This window comes from Echiichthys vipera (assembly GCF_963691815.1).
Source record: "Echiichthys vipera genome assembly, chromosome: 15".
NCBI classification, from domain to species: domain Eukaryota; kingdom Metazoa; phylum Chordata; class Actinopteri; order Perciformes; family Trachinidae; genus Echiichthys; species Echiichthys vipera.
The window spans coordinates 16,253,407-16,266,313 of NC_139840.1; the positions used below are offsets into that span (position 1 = coordinate 16,253,407).

The 12,907-nt window shown below is 40.1% G+C and overlaps 1 protein-coding gene across 1 annotated transcript in view; it reads left to right on the top strand.

Annotated features, from left to right (window-relative positions):
• The window catches only part of LOC310957681 (ephrin type-B receptor 1-B), a 154,129-nt gene that overhangs the window by 106,000 nt on the left and 35,222 nt on the right, over positions 1-12,907 (top strand). The window contains exon 6 of the mRNA XM_083928366.1: positions 11,622-11,746. Coding sequence (XP_083784492.1) covers positions 11,622-11,746 — 125 coding nt within the window. The remainder of the gene's footprint in view (positions 1-11,621; positions 11,747-12,907) is intronic.

A 12,907-nucleotide genomic window follows, 5' to 3' on the forward strand; every position in this document is an offset into this window, starting at 1 on the left:
CCTTTTGTACAGTAAAGGAATACATTTTTATTTGGAGGGCATACTGTATTTTATTATGATGACTCTTTGAAGAATGTAATGACTATCTGAACTTGTCTTTGCCCGAGAATGAGTCAGGGGGGGAGTGGGAGGAAAGACAGATCAGAAAGGAGAAAGGGAGACTGCAAGACTGACAGTGAAGGAGAGGAAAATGTGTGAGTAAATAGGTCTAATTATCAGGGTCGCCTAATGGGGCTGACTGTCCCCATTTGACAGGCTAATGGCACCCTTGACATATAGATGTAGAAGAAGCAATGCCCTGAGCTATTGTTGAAGTCTCCAGAAGTAATGAGATGTCTGCCAGTAATCTGCCAGGCCTATGTCCAGCCCTATGTGGCCCTTTGTAGTCCTGTAATTGTACTGTTCCTTGTTTGACAGGGGGTTTCAGTGGCAGGCCACTGAACAGGCAGAAGTATCCAGAAGGGATTCATTTTGATAATGCACTTCAAAAACTAAAAGAGGAGACACTATTTAAAGTGTACGGCTTTTATTTTTGGTGGGTTTTTACAAAGACTGCATTAAGAAACAAAACATGTTTTCATTTTCAGGAACCTCGAAATCCTCTTGTCCGTTAATTTGGTATTTTTCGTGCACTGCGCCCCCGCATGATGCAAGGCTGGGAGAGGTGGCGTAACAAAATGCAAGTTCCATGTAAATGAAGTAGCAATAGGAGAGGTGTTTGTGTTCTGAGCCTGGAGGACCATGGGAATTTCCAATGCAATACCAGCCATTATACATACAATGGGGTCATCACAGCAATCCTACACAATATATTGTAATTATTGGGTAATATGAAAAAACTGTAATCCAAATGAATACATAAGTACTCAGCTGGTATCCAGGGTGTTGGTGCCCATGCAGTACATAAAGGCAAACTTTTCCTTCATCTCACCATTAAAGCAGCCAAATGACAACAGCACAATCAAAACCCTGTTACTTGATTGCATCAGCATCAGAATGACAACTTAAGTAGTTAACCGAGACAAAAGAAAAGAATGGCCCTGTTTGAACTAGTACAGATGAACAATGCTCAACTCTAATTTCACACAATGTTCTCTCTGTTCCAGAGCCAGGATTGGCAGTTGTGTAGACAGATGTCTTTGTTTATGTGACATGCAAGTTTATGCACATCTGAGAATGCACAGGTGCACAGAAATCCAGGATATGAAAGTTGAAGTTTGTCCAGTGAATCATTTTTATTTTATTTAGTTTGAAATTGGAAATAGTTATCAGAAATACATGACTGAATAACTACTTTTTAGATTTTAGACTTTATTTTACTAAAGAAGCCATGCCATGTAACCTCACATTTATAAATCATAAAAAGTAATTTTATGGTTATTTCCATCTTTAATAGTGGAATCCATTAGTACCAGAAGAACGTGGCACAGTTAAAGGTAAATGGTTCACTGCTCACAGTCTCCTCCAAATGCCTCCTGGCTCTGCCCGTCAAGTTGAGCCTTTTTAGCCATGTGTTGTTGTGCTCAAAACATCTGTTAAAAAGGTTTGAGATGAGTAATACACTTGCTTAGCAAATAATAATGAATCAACACACCCTCTTGTTTATTTTCCATTTCATCCATCCTTCTTGCCAACAACGTGGATGTGCCTCTGCTTAATATGAAAGTAAATTGCAAGTGCATTTATATATGCACTCATTTCCTGTGCAACACGGAGCAGCAATTGTGTTTGTCACTGTGAAAATAAGAGCCTGTAATATCAATCCCAATGAGTGCATATCTGTTTAAAGGACCACTTCACCCATTTTCAGCCTTATCTTAGAATGCCTTCATTGTCATAGAATACAACAAAATTAAGAGTGCTACTACTGATCATTGCACTAAAAGACAAAGTGTAGACATCACATGACAAAAACAATTTAAGCAAGCAAACACACAGCTTTCATACTGATTGGCTCATATACATAATTTGACATTAGCTTCCTAGCACCTACAGCTGATGATGCTGTTCCAAACCAATCAAGGAAAGAAGAAAGAAGAAAATAAGAAAAAATGCAGTTCTCCTGATGTCAAAGCCTAAATTTAAGCTGTTGTAGATTTAAAACCTCATTGTCTGCAAGGACATAATAGCAAAATAAGTCTTTCTTGCTTCCACTTAGCGCAAAACCACATGATCAGGTATCAGGTAGATATATCCAGCATTTATATGAGATATAGACTGTTTACAAGGATAATGGAATAGTATTACCCTTCTAGTACTATAAGAATGTCATCCTTCGAGAGAACAGATAGTTGAAGTACTCCTTTAAATCAGATTCACCCAGGAAAAAAAAGGATTGTGCTTTACTTTTTCAACTTGTTATGGCTTTAGTGTGGACAGTTGTAAGATTAAGGAGAACTAAGAAACCACCTGGAAAACAGAAAGGCAACAGTAGTTAGAGGGAATTGGTGTAAATTGGCCATGAAGAGACAAAGGTGAAAAGGGGAAAGTGGACGCCGACGACAAGGAGGTTTGGAGGGAGTTGGAGGGATTTAGTGTGAATCACCGAAAAGGACATTTAACTACCCTCGATCCTAGCGTGTATCTTGGAGGAAAGGCTGATCAATAGTGTGATTCAGGAGTTCATTCACAGTCTGTGCTCTCCGGAAGATACACACACACACACCCAGATAAAGAAATTCAGGTTATATACTGCTCCCTCTTAGGCTATCCTTCACTTTTGGCCTGAATTTTGTCATATTTATTTATGTTAGCTATTGAAAAGTAGCTATTTCTTTGTCTTTCTGTGAAATACTGTGGTTTAATTTTAAGGGTAGGAGACACTCTGTGCTTCTAGTGCATTTATTACATTGTTAAATCACCACAAAGATAAATATATGGTAGTATTTTGGGTGAAAACTACAGACATGGCAGCAGTGTTTTCTTATGTAGCCATATCCCCCACTGCTTCAGATGAGGAGGGTATTTTTCACCTTTTACACATTTTTCAACTCCTTTTGTTTTAGTGGCTATTGGGGATGGTTTGATGATCAGTGCATAGTGCTACCTTTTTCAACTAATGGCTGATACTCAACAGTTCTCTGATCCTACTGACACAGCCTTCTTGACCTAGATTATGTGCCAGCAGTCCCTCAAACCACAGAATGCCAAGTATATCTAACAATCCTCCTCCACTTAGCTGCTTTGTTTGGAGAGCTATTCCCACAGAAATGCAAACATCGCTATCCTCGGCCTTCTATGGGCAAGTCTGACCGGGTGGGTTGCATTCAAGATACTAAGATGCAATGTGCTCAGCTGAAATCCAAACAACCAGATGAATTAAAGAGATCTGCGCGCCGTGGAGTTCTAAAATCAGTTTAAATGTTTTGCAAACATGTCTTTTGAGGGTATTCAAGAAACTACTCATTATGTCTTCACAGTTTACAGCTTACAGAGTCTTTTTCATTTGATTTTTTGTTGAGGGGGGGTGGTTGCCTTTTTCCGTGTTTCTTCCCTATCGCTATTGCTTCTATGTATCAGAGGTAGGGTGTCCAAGAGTTTCATCATCTTAGATGGTTCCGCGGGCTCTCTTTGGGTGCCATTTTTATTTAATTTGATGCCTGTTCTCATAAATGTTGGATCCTGTCCCTGTACCCTGAAAGGGAGGTATTAGCTGCAGGCAAAAATAAAAGTGTGGGCTTGAATGCTACTGAGCTTTCCCGTAAATCATGATGTCTTCATATTGTATATTAAGTGATGTTAGGAGTGTGTGTGTGTGTGTGTGTGTGTGTGTGTGTGTGTGTGTGTGTGTGTGTGTGTGTGTGTGTGTGTGTGTGTGTGTGTGTGCGTGTGTGTGTGTGTATGTGTTTGAAATATGATCATGTAGTGTACAACTCATTTTTTCTTTTTTCAGAATTCCTCCACGTATAATGTGATTTTAAAAATAATTCCAACCATGGTTCCTTGACAGAAATCCATGGTGCTGAACTGATCCCTCTTTATGATGTTTGAGAGAGGCCCATTACCATGTAGTCATGGCTGGCTTGGCCGTCTGAGCCCCTGCTAATAGGGAGGGTAGTAGTTAAAACTATGCCTTTGACAGAGGCACAGCACATGACTGTAGGCTTCTCTCTTCATCTGAGACACTGAGCCCCTATTAGGAGGCTGCATGGTTCAATGGTGTGCCAGCATCTTAAAGGACAAACTGCAAGTGCACTACAGAGAAAGAAAAACTCTGCTCATAAGTTGTTGTGTGAATGTGACCAAAAGTATTTCTGCACTTTTGTGGGGTTTTTTCTGTACACAGAGTTGAATAGGAATGTATACAGGATAAGTTGACCAATTATAGTGCAACTTTCTGTTCAATCATTTCAATGAGAGTAACACGGGAACATCTAGCTGGAAATTCCAATATGAAAGCTGTGCTGCTGAACACAGACGGCTGTTTGCAGTCAGTCTTTCCAGGGAATCTTACAATGAGAGAGAGGACACAGTGAGAGGAGAGAGAGAGTCGGAGACTTGAAGAATGTATGCTCATTTTGGGGTGGACCTAATAACGCTTTAACAGTGGCTGCTTTGTAGGGGGCAAAGAAGAATTGTACTTACTGTTTAAAAGGGAACTTTATGCAGCTCTGGAGGGAGTTTTCTGAAGTCTGAAAAAATAACATTGCTGATGCCATCATGGTGAATTTGGATTGGAGATGACCAATTTTTAACAGAAAGCAACTTGGGGGCGTGAAGTATTCTTTTAAGATGTAACAGCACATTTGATATGCTGAACTTCACCATTTGAATTGTGGCGACTGTACAGTGAAGTAACAATAATGAAAACAGATGCTCAGGTCTGTGCCAGACATGTAAAATGATGCCTCAACTCATCTGTATTCCAAAGTAGATTAATCGCACAAAGGTAGAGATGCTTCTCATTCTTTCATCACTTTTCTTTCAAACCCTCTCTCACCTTTTCCATCTCTCGCTCTGCCTCTCCTTTCCCTTTCTCTCACTTTCTCTCTGTCTCAGACAGACACTGGGAGGCTTTGACTTTGATTAATGGTGATCCAAGCTCTGCATTAAAAGCCAGGGGCAGTAAGTGGGGCCAGATAAAAGTGGAGCACAGTAGCAAGGGATGGAAGGGATGGAAAGAGGAGAAAGGAGTGCAGGACACAGTCACCAATCACTGTCAGCATCATCGTCCCACGGTGACAGTGGGGGACGCAGTTGGAGGGGACAGCGGTGCTTCATTGGGCTGAACCTTACCCTCACACAGGCACAACACATTGTCTCTGACAGGTTCTTCACACATAGGGTACTGGGACACACAGACACACATACATGTGCACACCCTCTTTATCACTCTCTCTGCTGCTTTACCTGTCTGTCCAGTGGCACACGCCTGTAAGAAAAGTTTTGTTGTCCTCTAGGGATTGTAGTGGCAATACATGTTGGAAAGATCAAATTTTATGATAAAAATTGCTGAACTTAAACTTGCAAACCTAATAATGAGACTTATTTGACATTGTGTTCATGTTAGCTTACTTTTGCCTTAACTCATCACATCATAACAGATATATCATTCCAGTCATTTACAGTTGACAAAGCATTTCTATGTCATGGCAACATACAGTATGTATGTATGGCAATGTCTGTCACGGAAGTCCCCGAGGAACAGAGCAAATGAGATGCGCCAAAATCCCCCAAATGATCATCGCAGATTCTCTGTTCTCTAGGGACTTCCGCCACTGAGATAGGCCAAACACTGTTCATCTGAACACAGTGCTCACATTGCCATGACACAGACTTGGATTTAGATGGGTAAAATATATCTTTACAGAGAACATGTTGATACTGTATGATTATGCAAAAATGAAGCTGTTGGTTTGAAATAAAAGGGATGTTCCATGAGATTTAAGAATATCTCTGGCACTGAGACATCACTGGAAGATGATGTTTCAATCCCACCTACAAAGTTGTCATTAGCTTGGCTGTCCAAATGGAGTGAGATGTGGGTGGTGATTCAGAGGTCCCAACCCAAGCTATATTCATTTGCACACATTTATACACGAGACACTTAGCACCGGAAAACATGCATAAAAAATTATCCATGGCAAAAATGGATGTTTTTTTTTATCTGTGCTCCTGAATGCATGAATTGAGTTGGTACCAGGACTCTTTGAAAATGCTTCTTCTTAGCGTGCTTTTCCACTGCAGGAATTTCTGTGTGGAGTGCCCCTCCCGTGGGTCTGTCAGGAACAGTGTGTGCCTGTGGCCGGTAATTGATAATGCGGCCCAGGCAGCCCTAGCCCTGGTCAGTGGAGCGTGAACCAGCCTGAGAGGCAGAGAGGCTGAAGTGCACCGAGGTGAAGCTTAGCCCTCACACTCTCTGTCTAGGGTGTGATGGGGGGGGCATACGTAACAGAGTCCATCCGCACTGGCAGGCCAAACAGAGCTAATTCATGTGTTTACAGGTGCATTATTTAAGGCAATTATCTGACACTCCAATCAAGAAACTTACCCCAATCAAAACTATAGAAAAAGCTGTCTTTCACATGATTTACAAGCAACCAGAGTGAGTGAAAAAGTCAAGGGCTTTTCTCCTTACAGAACTCCTGTGACCATTGAGCAGTTATGCAAGGGTGAAGTACAAAGAGTAGGAAAATATATAGACTAACCATTAAAGTCTAATAAAAAGGATCATATAGTGAAGAGAGGGCGCCATTTGCTGCCTTTTGAATAGAAGAGTTATTCAGAAAGATGGTGAGTGGAGACCAGGTGGAGTGATGATTAGGCTTCAGCAGCAAACAGGCCGTGAGCCAAGAGGCTGAGAGGCACAAAATGTAGAGCATGGGCTTGTGTGGGGCTGTATTTATGCCTGAGGACATGGGGGTGGAGATTCCTTATCCAGCACTATAAAGACCAAGGCTTTGAACTTAATATTAGCAGCAGCAGAATTAGTTTTTAATCAAACTTACTTGTATGTTCAAAAATTGGTATGATGAGTAAGTTTGGTTGAATGAATCTTTGAACTTTGAAACCAAATTAGATTTCATCCTAGACCCTTGAATGAGTGTGTGATCATACAGTAAATTGGGGGGCATATTCACATGTTATTAAAATATCGACTTGTTCATAAAAGCTAAGCAATTTGTATTATTATTTATTATTTTGTGGGATTTACAAACAAATCGATGTCTCCATCTTTCTAGATTGATGCATTCATGCTAAGGATTCTACTTAAAGCCCCTGAAAACTGCAATCAACCATCAAATAGAACATAACCATAGACTGTATAACAGAAGTGAATATAGCTACTGGGTCTGAAATATGAAGTTATGCAGGAGTGCCTTAAAGCTGAATTCTTTCTAATGGCCAGCAGGGGACGACTCCACTGGCTCCAAAAAGAAATTCAAATGTATGGAAGTTTATAAGAATATGACCATACTTCTCACTTGATTTATTACACCTCAGTAAACGTTTTCATAATTAATTTAATCCCATTTAGAGTAAAGAGGCAGGGTATACTTTAGGGCATGGCTACCTTGTGATTGACATGTTGCAGGATAGAGGCAATGTGTATCCATGGCACTGTGTACATTAAAATAGCTGTTAAGTTGTTTGTCTATGTTTTCATCTTAGAGCAAGGGTGTCAAACTCATTTTAGTTCAAGGGCCAGATACGGCCCAATTTGATCCAAAACTATTGCATAATAACCTATGATTCGTGAACAATCCATGTGCAAAACAGATGATTAACAGCCTGAGATGAGATAAGTGCAATTTCAACATTATGTCTGCTTTTCAGCATTCAGTCAGTCCGCCCACTGTCATTACATGTGCATTACAATTTACACATCACAGTGGTTCTTCAAAGGCACCAAACATTAACAATGATGATTGCAATTTTCACAAAATATCTTTTCTCACAATATATATATAGATATGCTTGTATATGTTTTTCCACATTCCGTCAGTCTAGTACTCACTACCATCTGTAGCCAAGCCTTGAAAACATATTCCATGATTGTGGTGTCTTTCAATACCAAAGGGGGTTCTGAGTTTGTCGCACTACAGAATAATGTGTTATTAACCACCCAGCCAAATTCCAATACATTAAAATACTGCTAAGTAGGAAAAAACAAGGTTTCAAAGTCATAAAAACTAAGCAGAAGCCTTCTCCCTTCTCTGACACGCTGAAACCACACTATAGTTCTAACTACAGTTCTGTAAGTGAGACTAAAGCATTATGACAGTAAGCATTTGCCACTAAGAATGAGCACACATCGTCTTGTAAGCATGTGAAGTGGATCTTATGTTAGGATGGGTTTGCTGTCGTTATGCTAATTTCCACATTAATGCGCATTAGCACACAAGCACATTAATGATAATTCCCATTGATTTGGCAGCTTGAAAATATGTGGTTGTGGGATTTTTTCCCCTCTTGGCAGTACATTCTACCACAACACAGCTTTAAGGCATTTTCCCGTCTTTAGCTAGTAGACAGAATTGACAAGGAGGCACCCTCACACAATACAAAGTCAATGGAGAGCGGTGAATCGTTTGAACGTTGACCCTTTCACAGTGTGTTTTCAGTTCATGAAAGTTAATTCTAATATTTTAGTCACATAAAAATGTGTCCTGTTTAAATTTCGGTTGAACCTTGCTGACCAAGCTAGTGTTAGCGTTAGCTGGTAACTTAAGGGAAACTCTGCTGATTTTTAACAGGCCCTTTGTCACTGCAGAACAGGCATTAGATATAGACAAATGGCGGTAGCGTCCAGAACTTCCTGTTCTCCCTGCACTGAGAATCGGCAATGTTTCCCTCAAAGTGCCATAGAAATGACAATAGTGCTACCCAGCTCCAACATCTTGTCTAAATACGTCACTTCTGGCTCCAAAAGAACAAGATGGCCAGAAAGTCTGACTTGAGACTTCAAAAGAGTAGTCCACAATTAATGGATGACGTGAGGGTGGCTATGTCCTCTTCTTGCTTCATGTATACGGTCTATGAGTTAAATAAGCAAAAACTCAGCTAATCTGCTTCATCAAGACCACATCATTTATTGTAAGAATACTGAAATAAATGTGTTTTCTGGGCCTGAAAAAGCCTCTACTACAGTAAATTGTGCGTCATTTTTGAATCACCACCAGTAACAACAGTGCCTTGTTTACTACAAACAGAGGAAAAGACGTGGCATTATTCGTGGAAACCAACGCCGTTCTGACGCTAGTGAATGCACTAGGCCTGTGCGTGAAGTGCCGTGCTGTGTATGTTAGTTTCTCTCGATACAGCGGCAGATAACGTGTAATTCCTTCGCCCTTTTCCAACATTCAACTGCGGCTCCCTGGTTTTATTACTGTGTGTAAATGCCAGAAGGTGAGCCTAATGACGTTATAACTGTCTAAGTGAATGTTAACTTTGTGTTATTGTGTATTGTTGCGATATCTTATGCTGGTGTGTTGTTCTAGCTAATAAACTAAGTTATGCTGTATGTGCTACTCACCTGAGTTGATTGGTTTAGTTTTTATTATTTATAGAATATACTTGAGTACTGAATCCAGTCATTTGTAACTTTATTTATGTCATTATGTTTGTGTCATCATATATCGTGCACTGATTGTTACTTTGTGTTGTTATTACAGACCACAGTCAAATAAATCCATGACTAACCTGGAGACCTGTATCCGTGTCTTTTAACGGGGACACACACACCATACACCTTGCCGCTCTAAACCCAGCTAATTCCTGGAGAACCACCTTTCTCCTTTTTAATTCAACTTGATTAGCAGGTATCCAAATGATCCCTGAAAAGTATAGAATGATATGTACTGTGCAGATTTTAGAAACTCCCTCACCTGCTGCTAGCCAAACCAGCAGTGTCTGTGACATTTAGGAACTTTGACAGTCTGCTATAGATTACACATAATAACACAACAAATAGATGCTGAAAAGTGAATATCAGCATTAAGGAAATGTACTCTTTCCTCCCAGAGTAGAAAGTCTAGGGTATTAAATTTTTTAAATGTCGACGGTGAGAATATTTGCTAAGGTATCATAGCAAAAAGACAGGGAGTAATGGACTCACAATGACACTTGTTCTGATGGTAAATTAGACTCAATTTCAGTTCAGTTTATTTAATTTGAGACCTGTAGTCCATATTTAGAGATAAGATGGGTAAAAAACCATTTCAGTTGATCAGATACTGCACTGGTTCAGACATACAGTTGTTTTTATCATGGATGATGTCTTCCTCATGTCCAATAACGGAATCTCTGAGCGGCATGTGAAGAGGGACAAGTGAACAGGGATGATGGAGGGATGACAGTGCATGGAACAAAATCAGTGAAATGAGTAGGAAATTGCTGAGTGTCTCGGTTAATTTTCAGCCCATGTGTGTGCTTTCAGGTGTACTGAGGCTAAAGAATGTAATATACTCTGCAGTTGGGCCCAAACGATCACAATACAAGACCAATTTCATTGCAAGGGATTTGTTGTTTTTATCGGTTGATGCACACAGATGTTTGTAATTACATGTCTTGTTTTGAGGAGAGAATGTCTTCTATGTGAGTATAGCTTTGTATACAGTAGAGTACATATAATGTAAGTCATCACTGTGTTGAAGATCCCGAGTTGTCCGCATGTGCCTGTGAGTGGCCTTTTTATTGGATACAAGTTTTTTTTTTCCTACCACTTTTAAGCAATTGTCTTTAATTCAAGATTGTGTAGAAGACAGTGTTCATTCCTGAACTAATGTCTAACTTAACCACTCCTGAATGAGATCAATTTAATATGACCTACATGGTTTTCGGCATTATACAGTAAAGTTATATGCAAGTCCACTAGGTTCATTTACTTACATATGGTACTACTATAACACAAAAGTCCAGTTAAGCTATTTATATGATTGCATTCATTATTTCAAAGATGCAACTACACTAGGGAATTACTTATATTCAGAATTACTTTAGTAGAGATGTAAAACATCTAGAACATCATGTTGCGTCGCGTAATCGTACGTAGACCTTTGTTTCAAATTTAAAATGTGGACCGGCTGCCACTTTTGAGAAAAACCCTAGAACATAATTACTGCATCCAATGCATCCTGTGGCTACCACACTTAGTGCTCTCATATTCTGCCCAAGTAGCCTAAATTACTCAGCTCAACAGTGGACTGAATCCAACATGATTGGTTGCTGGACCCACGCCAGACTGGTGGTGACTGACCATTCTGGCGCGAAGGTAGCTGGAGTCCTGCTAACTGGAGCTGACACTCAGCCCAAGTCCACACCCTCAATTCTTTGCCAAATCTGGCAGCCTTATTTGGGCCAAAGTAGGAACCGATCCTGTCCTGCAGTGCCAGAATATGGCTGAGTGAAGCTCTAATTGGCCTGACTAAGCTGGATACCTGGGTATTGATGGGAATGGCATTTGTTTAAACTTGGATTCTGTGTTTAGTAACTGATTATGCTTTTTTTCTAGTTGCTATTTTTAAAATGTGCACCATCCTTCCTGAACGTCATAGTATAATATACCAACAATAATTAGCTGTCATAAAAGTTGTTATATGAATATTAGGCAGATAATGAAGTGGTTGTCTCACAGCTGGCTTAATATACCAATGTTGTGTTACTCTCTCTGTGTCCTACAGCTCCCTCCATAGTCCCTATTATGCACCAGATCAGCTCCACCATGAATAGCTTCACACTGTCATGGCCACAACCAGAACAGCCCAATGGCATCATCCTGGACTATGAGCTGCGCTACTACGAGAAGGTAAGTGTGTGGTGATATAGCATATACATTATAGGGTGAGTGTATATTTGTGTGTGCGAAGTACCAGCTCTTTTAGATACTAGGTGTCGTCTCTTACTCTGCAAATGCATTGCAAACTACATTTAAAGTCCCCCAAAAATGTAAGTTCTCCCTGATATCCGAGACTGGAGTCCCCTGGGTTGATAATATGTTCTTTCACTGTGTTCACTCCACTTCTCCCACTGTTCTTTGGTTTCTGCTCCTGATGAAGTGAATAGGTTGACCTCTGCTCCAGGCCCACTCTGCACATTGCAGTAACCTGTCCCGCTGTGAAAATGCATTGCGTCTGGGGGGAGTCACATCGACCCGTCTGCTCAAACACAATACGTCTGCTTTATTAAGTCTCCAGCCCTACCCCACAGCGCCTATGCTGCTCTAGTATTGACCTGTAGGCTTTTATAATGATACCCAGAGATCAGAGACTCTAGCTTTTTGTTTGGGCCCTTGTTTGTCCTCCTAAAGCTGATCGATAGTTATAGCAAGGTTGGTCATGCACATTCTTCCCCCAAGTCTTTGTCATCTTAAGACTTTTTGCAAGACTTTGTGCACCTTCACCCTTGTTCTGCTTTCCAAATAAAAGACAAAAATCAATAGAGTTTTATAAATGTTTTTCTTTTTTTCTGTTGAGTTATTTATTTCACACAAACTCATTTTGGCTAGGTTTGTGGATCAATATTCACAGTTCCACCTTAGAATAGTGTTTGTCACATTTAGCATTTTCTACCAGCGAGAACAACAATATTGTTTTTAAATTATGTTTGCAGTTGGAAACTCAGTTATACAATAATAGCTGCATAGCTTTCTGTTTCCCCCTCTGGTATTGCACAGGTCATGCAATTGAATCCGATTGCCATAGCCCTGAGAAACCTTATCTGCCAGACAGCTTAGTGTTTTGTAAATTACACTTATAAAGCCTCCCATTAGCTTATGAATATCAACGAAACCTAATCCTATTTATGTTTATGTCAGAAATTAGTGAATTAACGAGGACAAGATTGCTAATTGCACTGGGATGATTTAGGTGACAGAGATGTCTACCCCTGTCTTAATGTATCTTCTTATCCCCCTGTATGTGTATCTATCTAGAAAATGTACCATCATGTGAGAGTGAGTAAGACACAG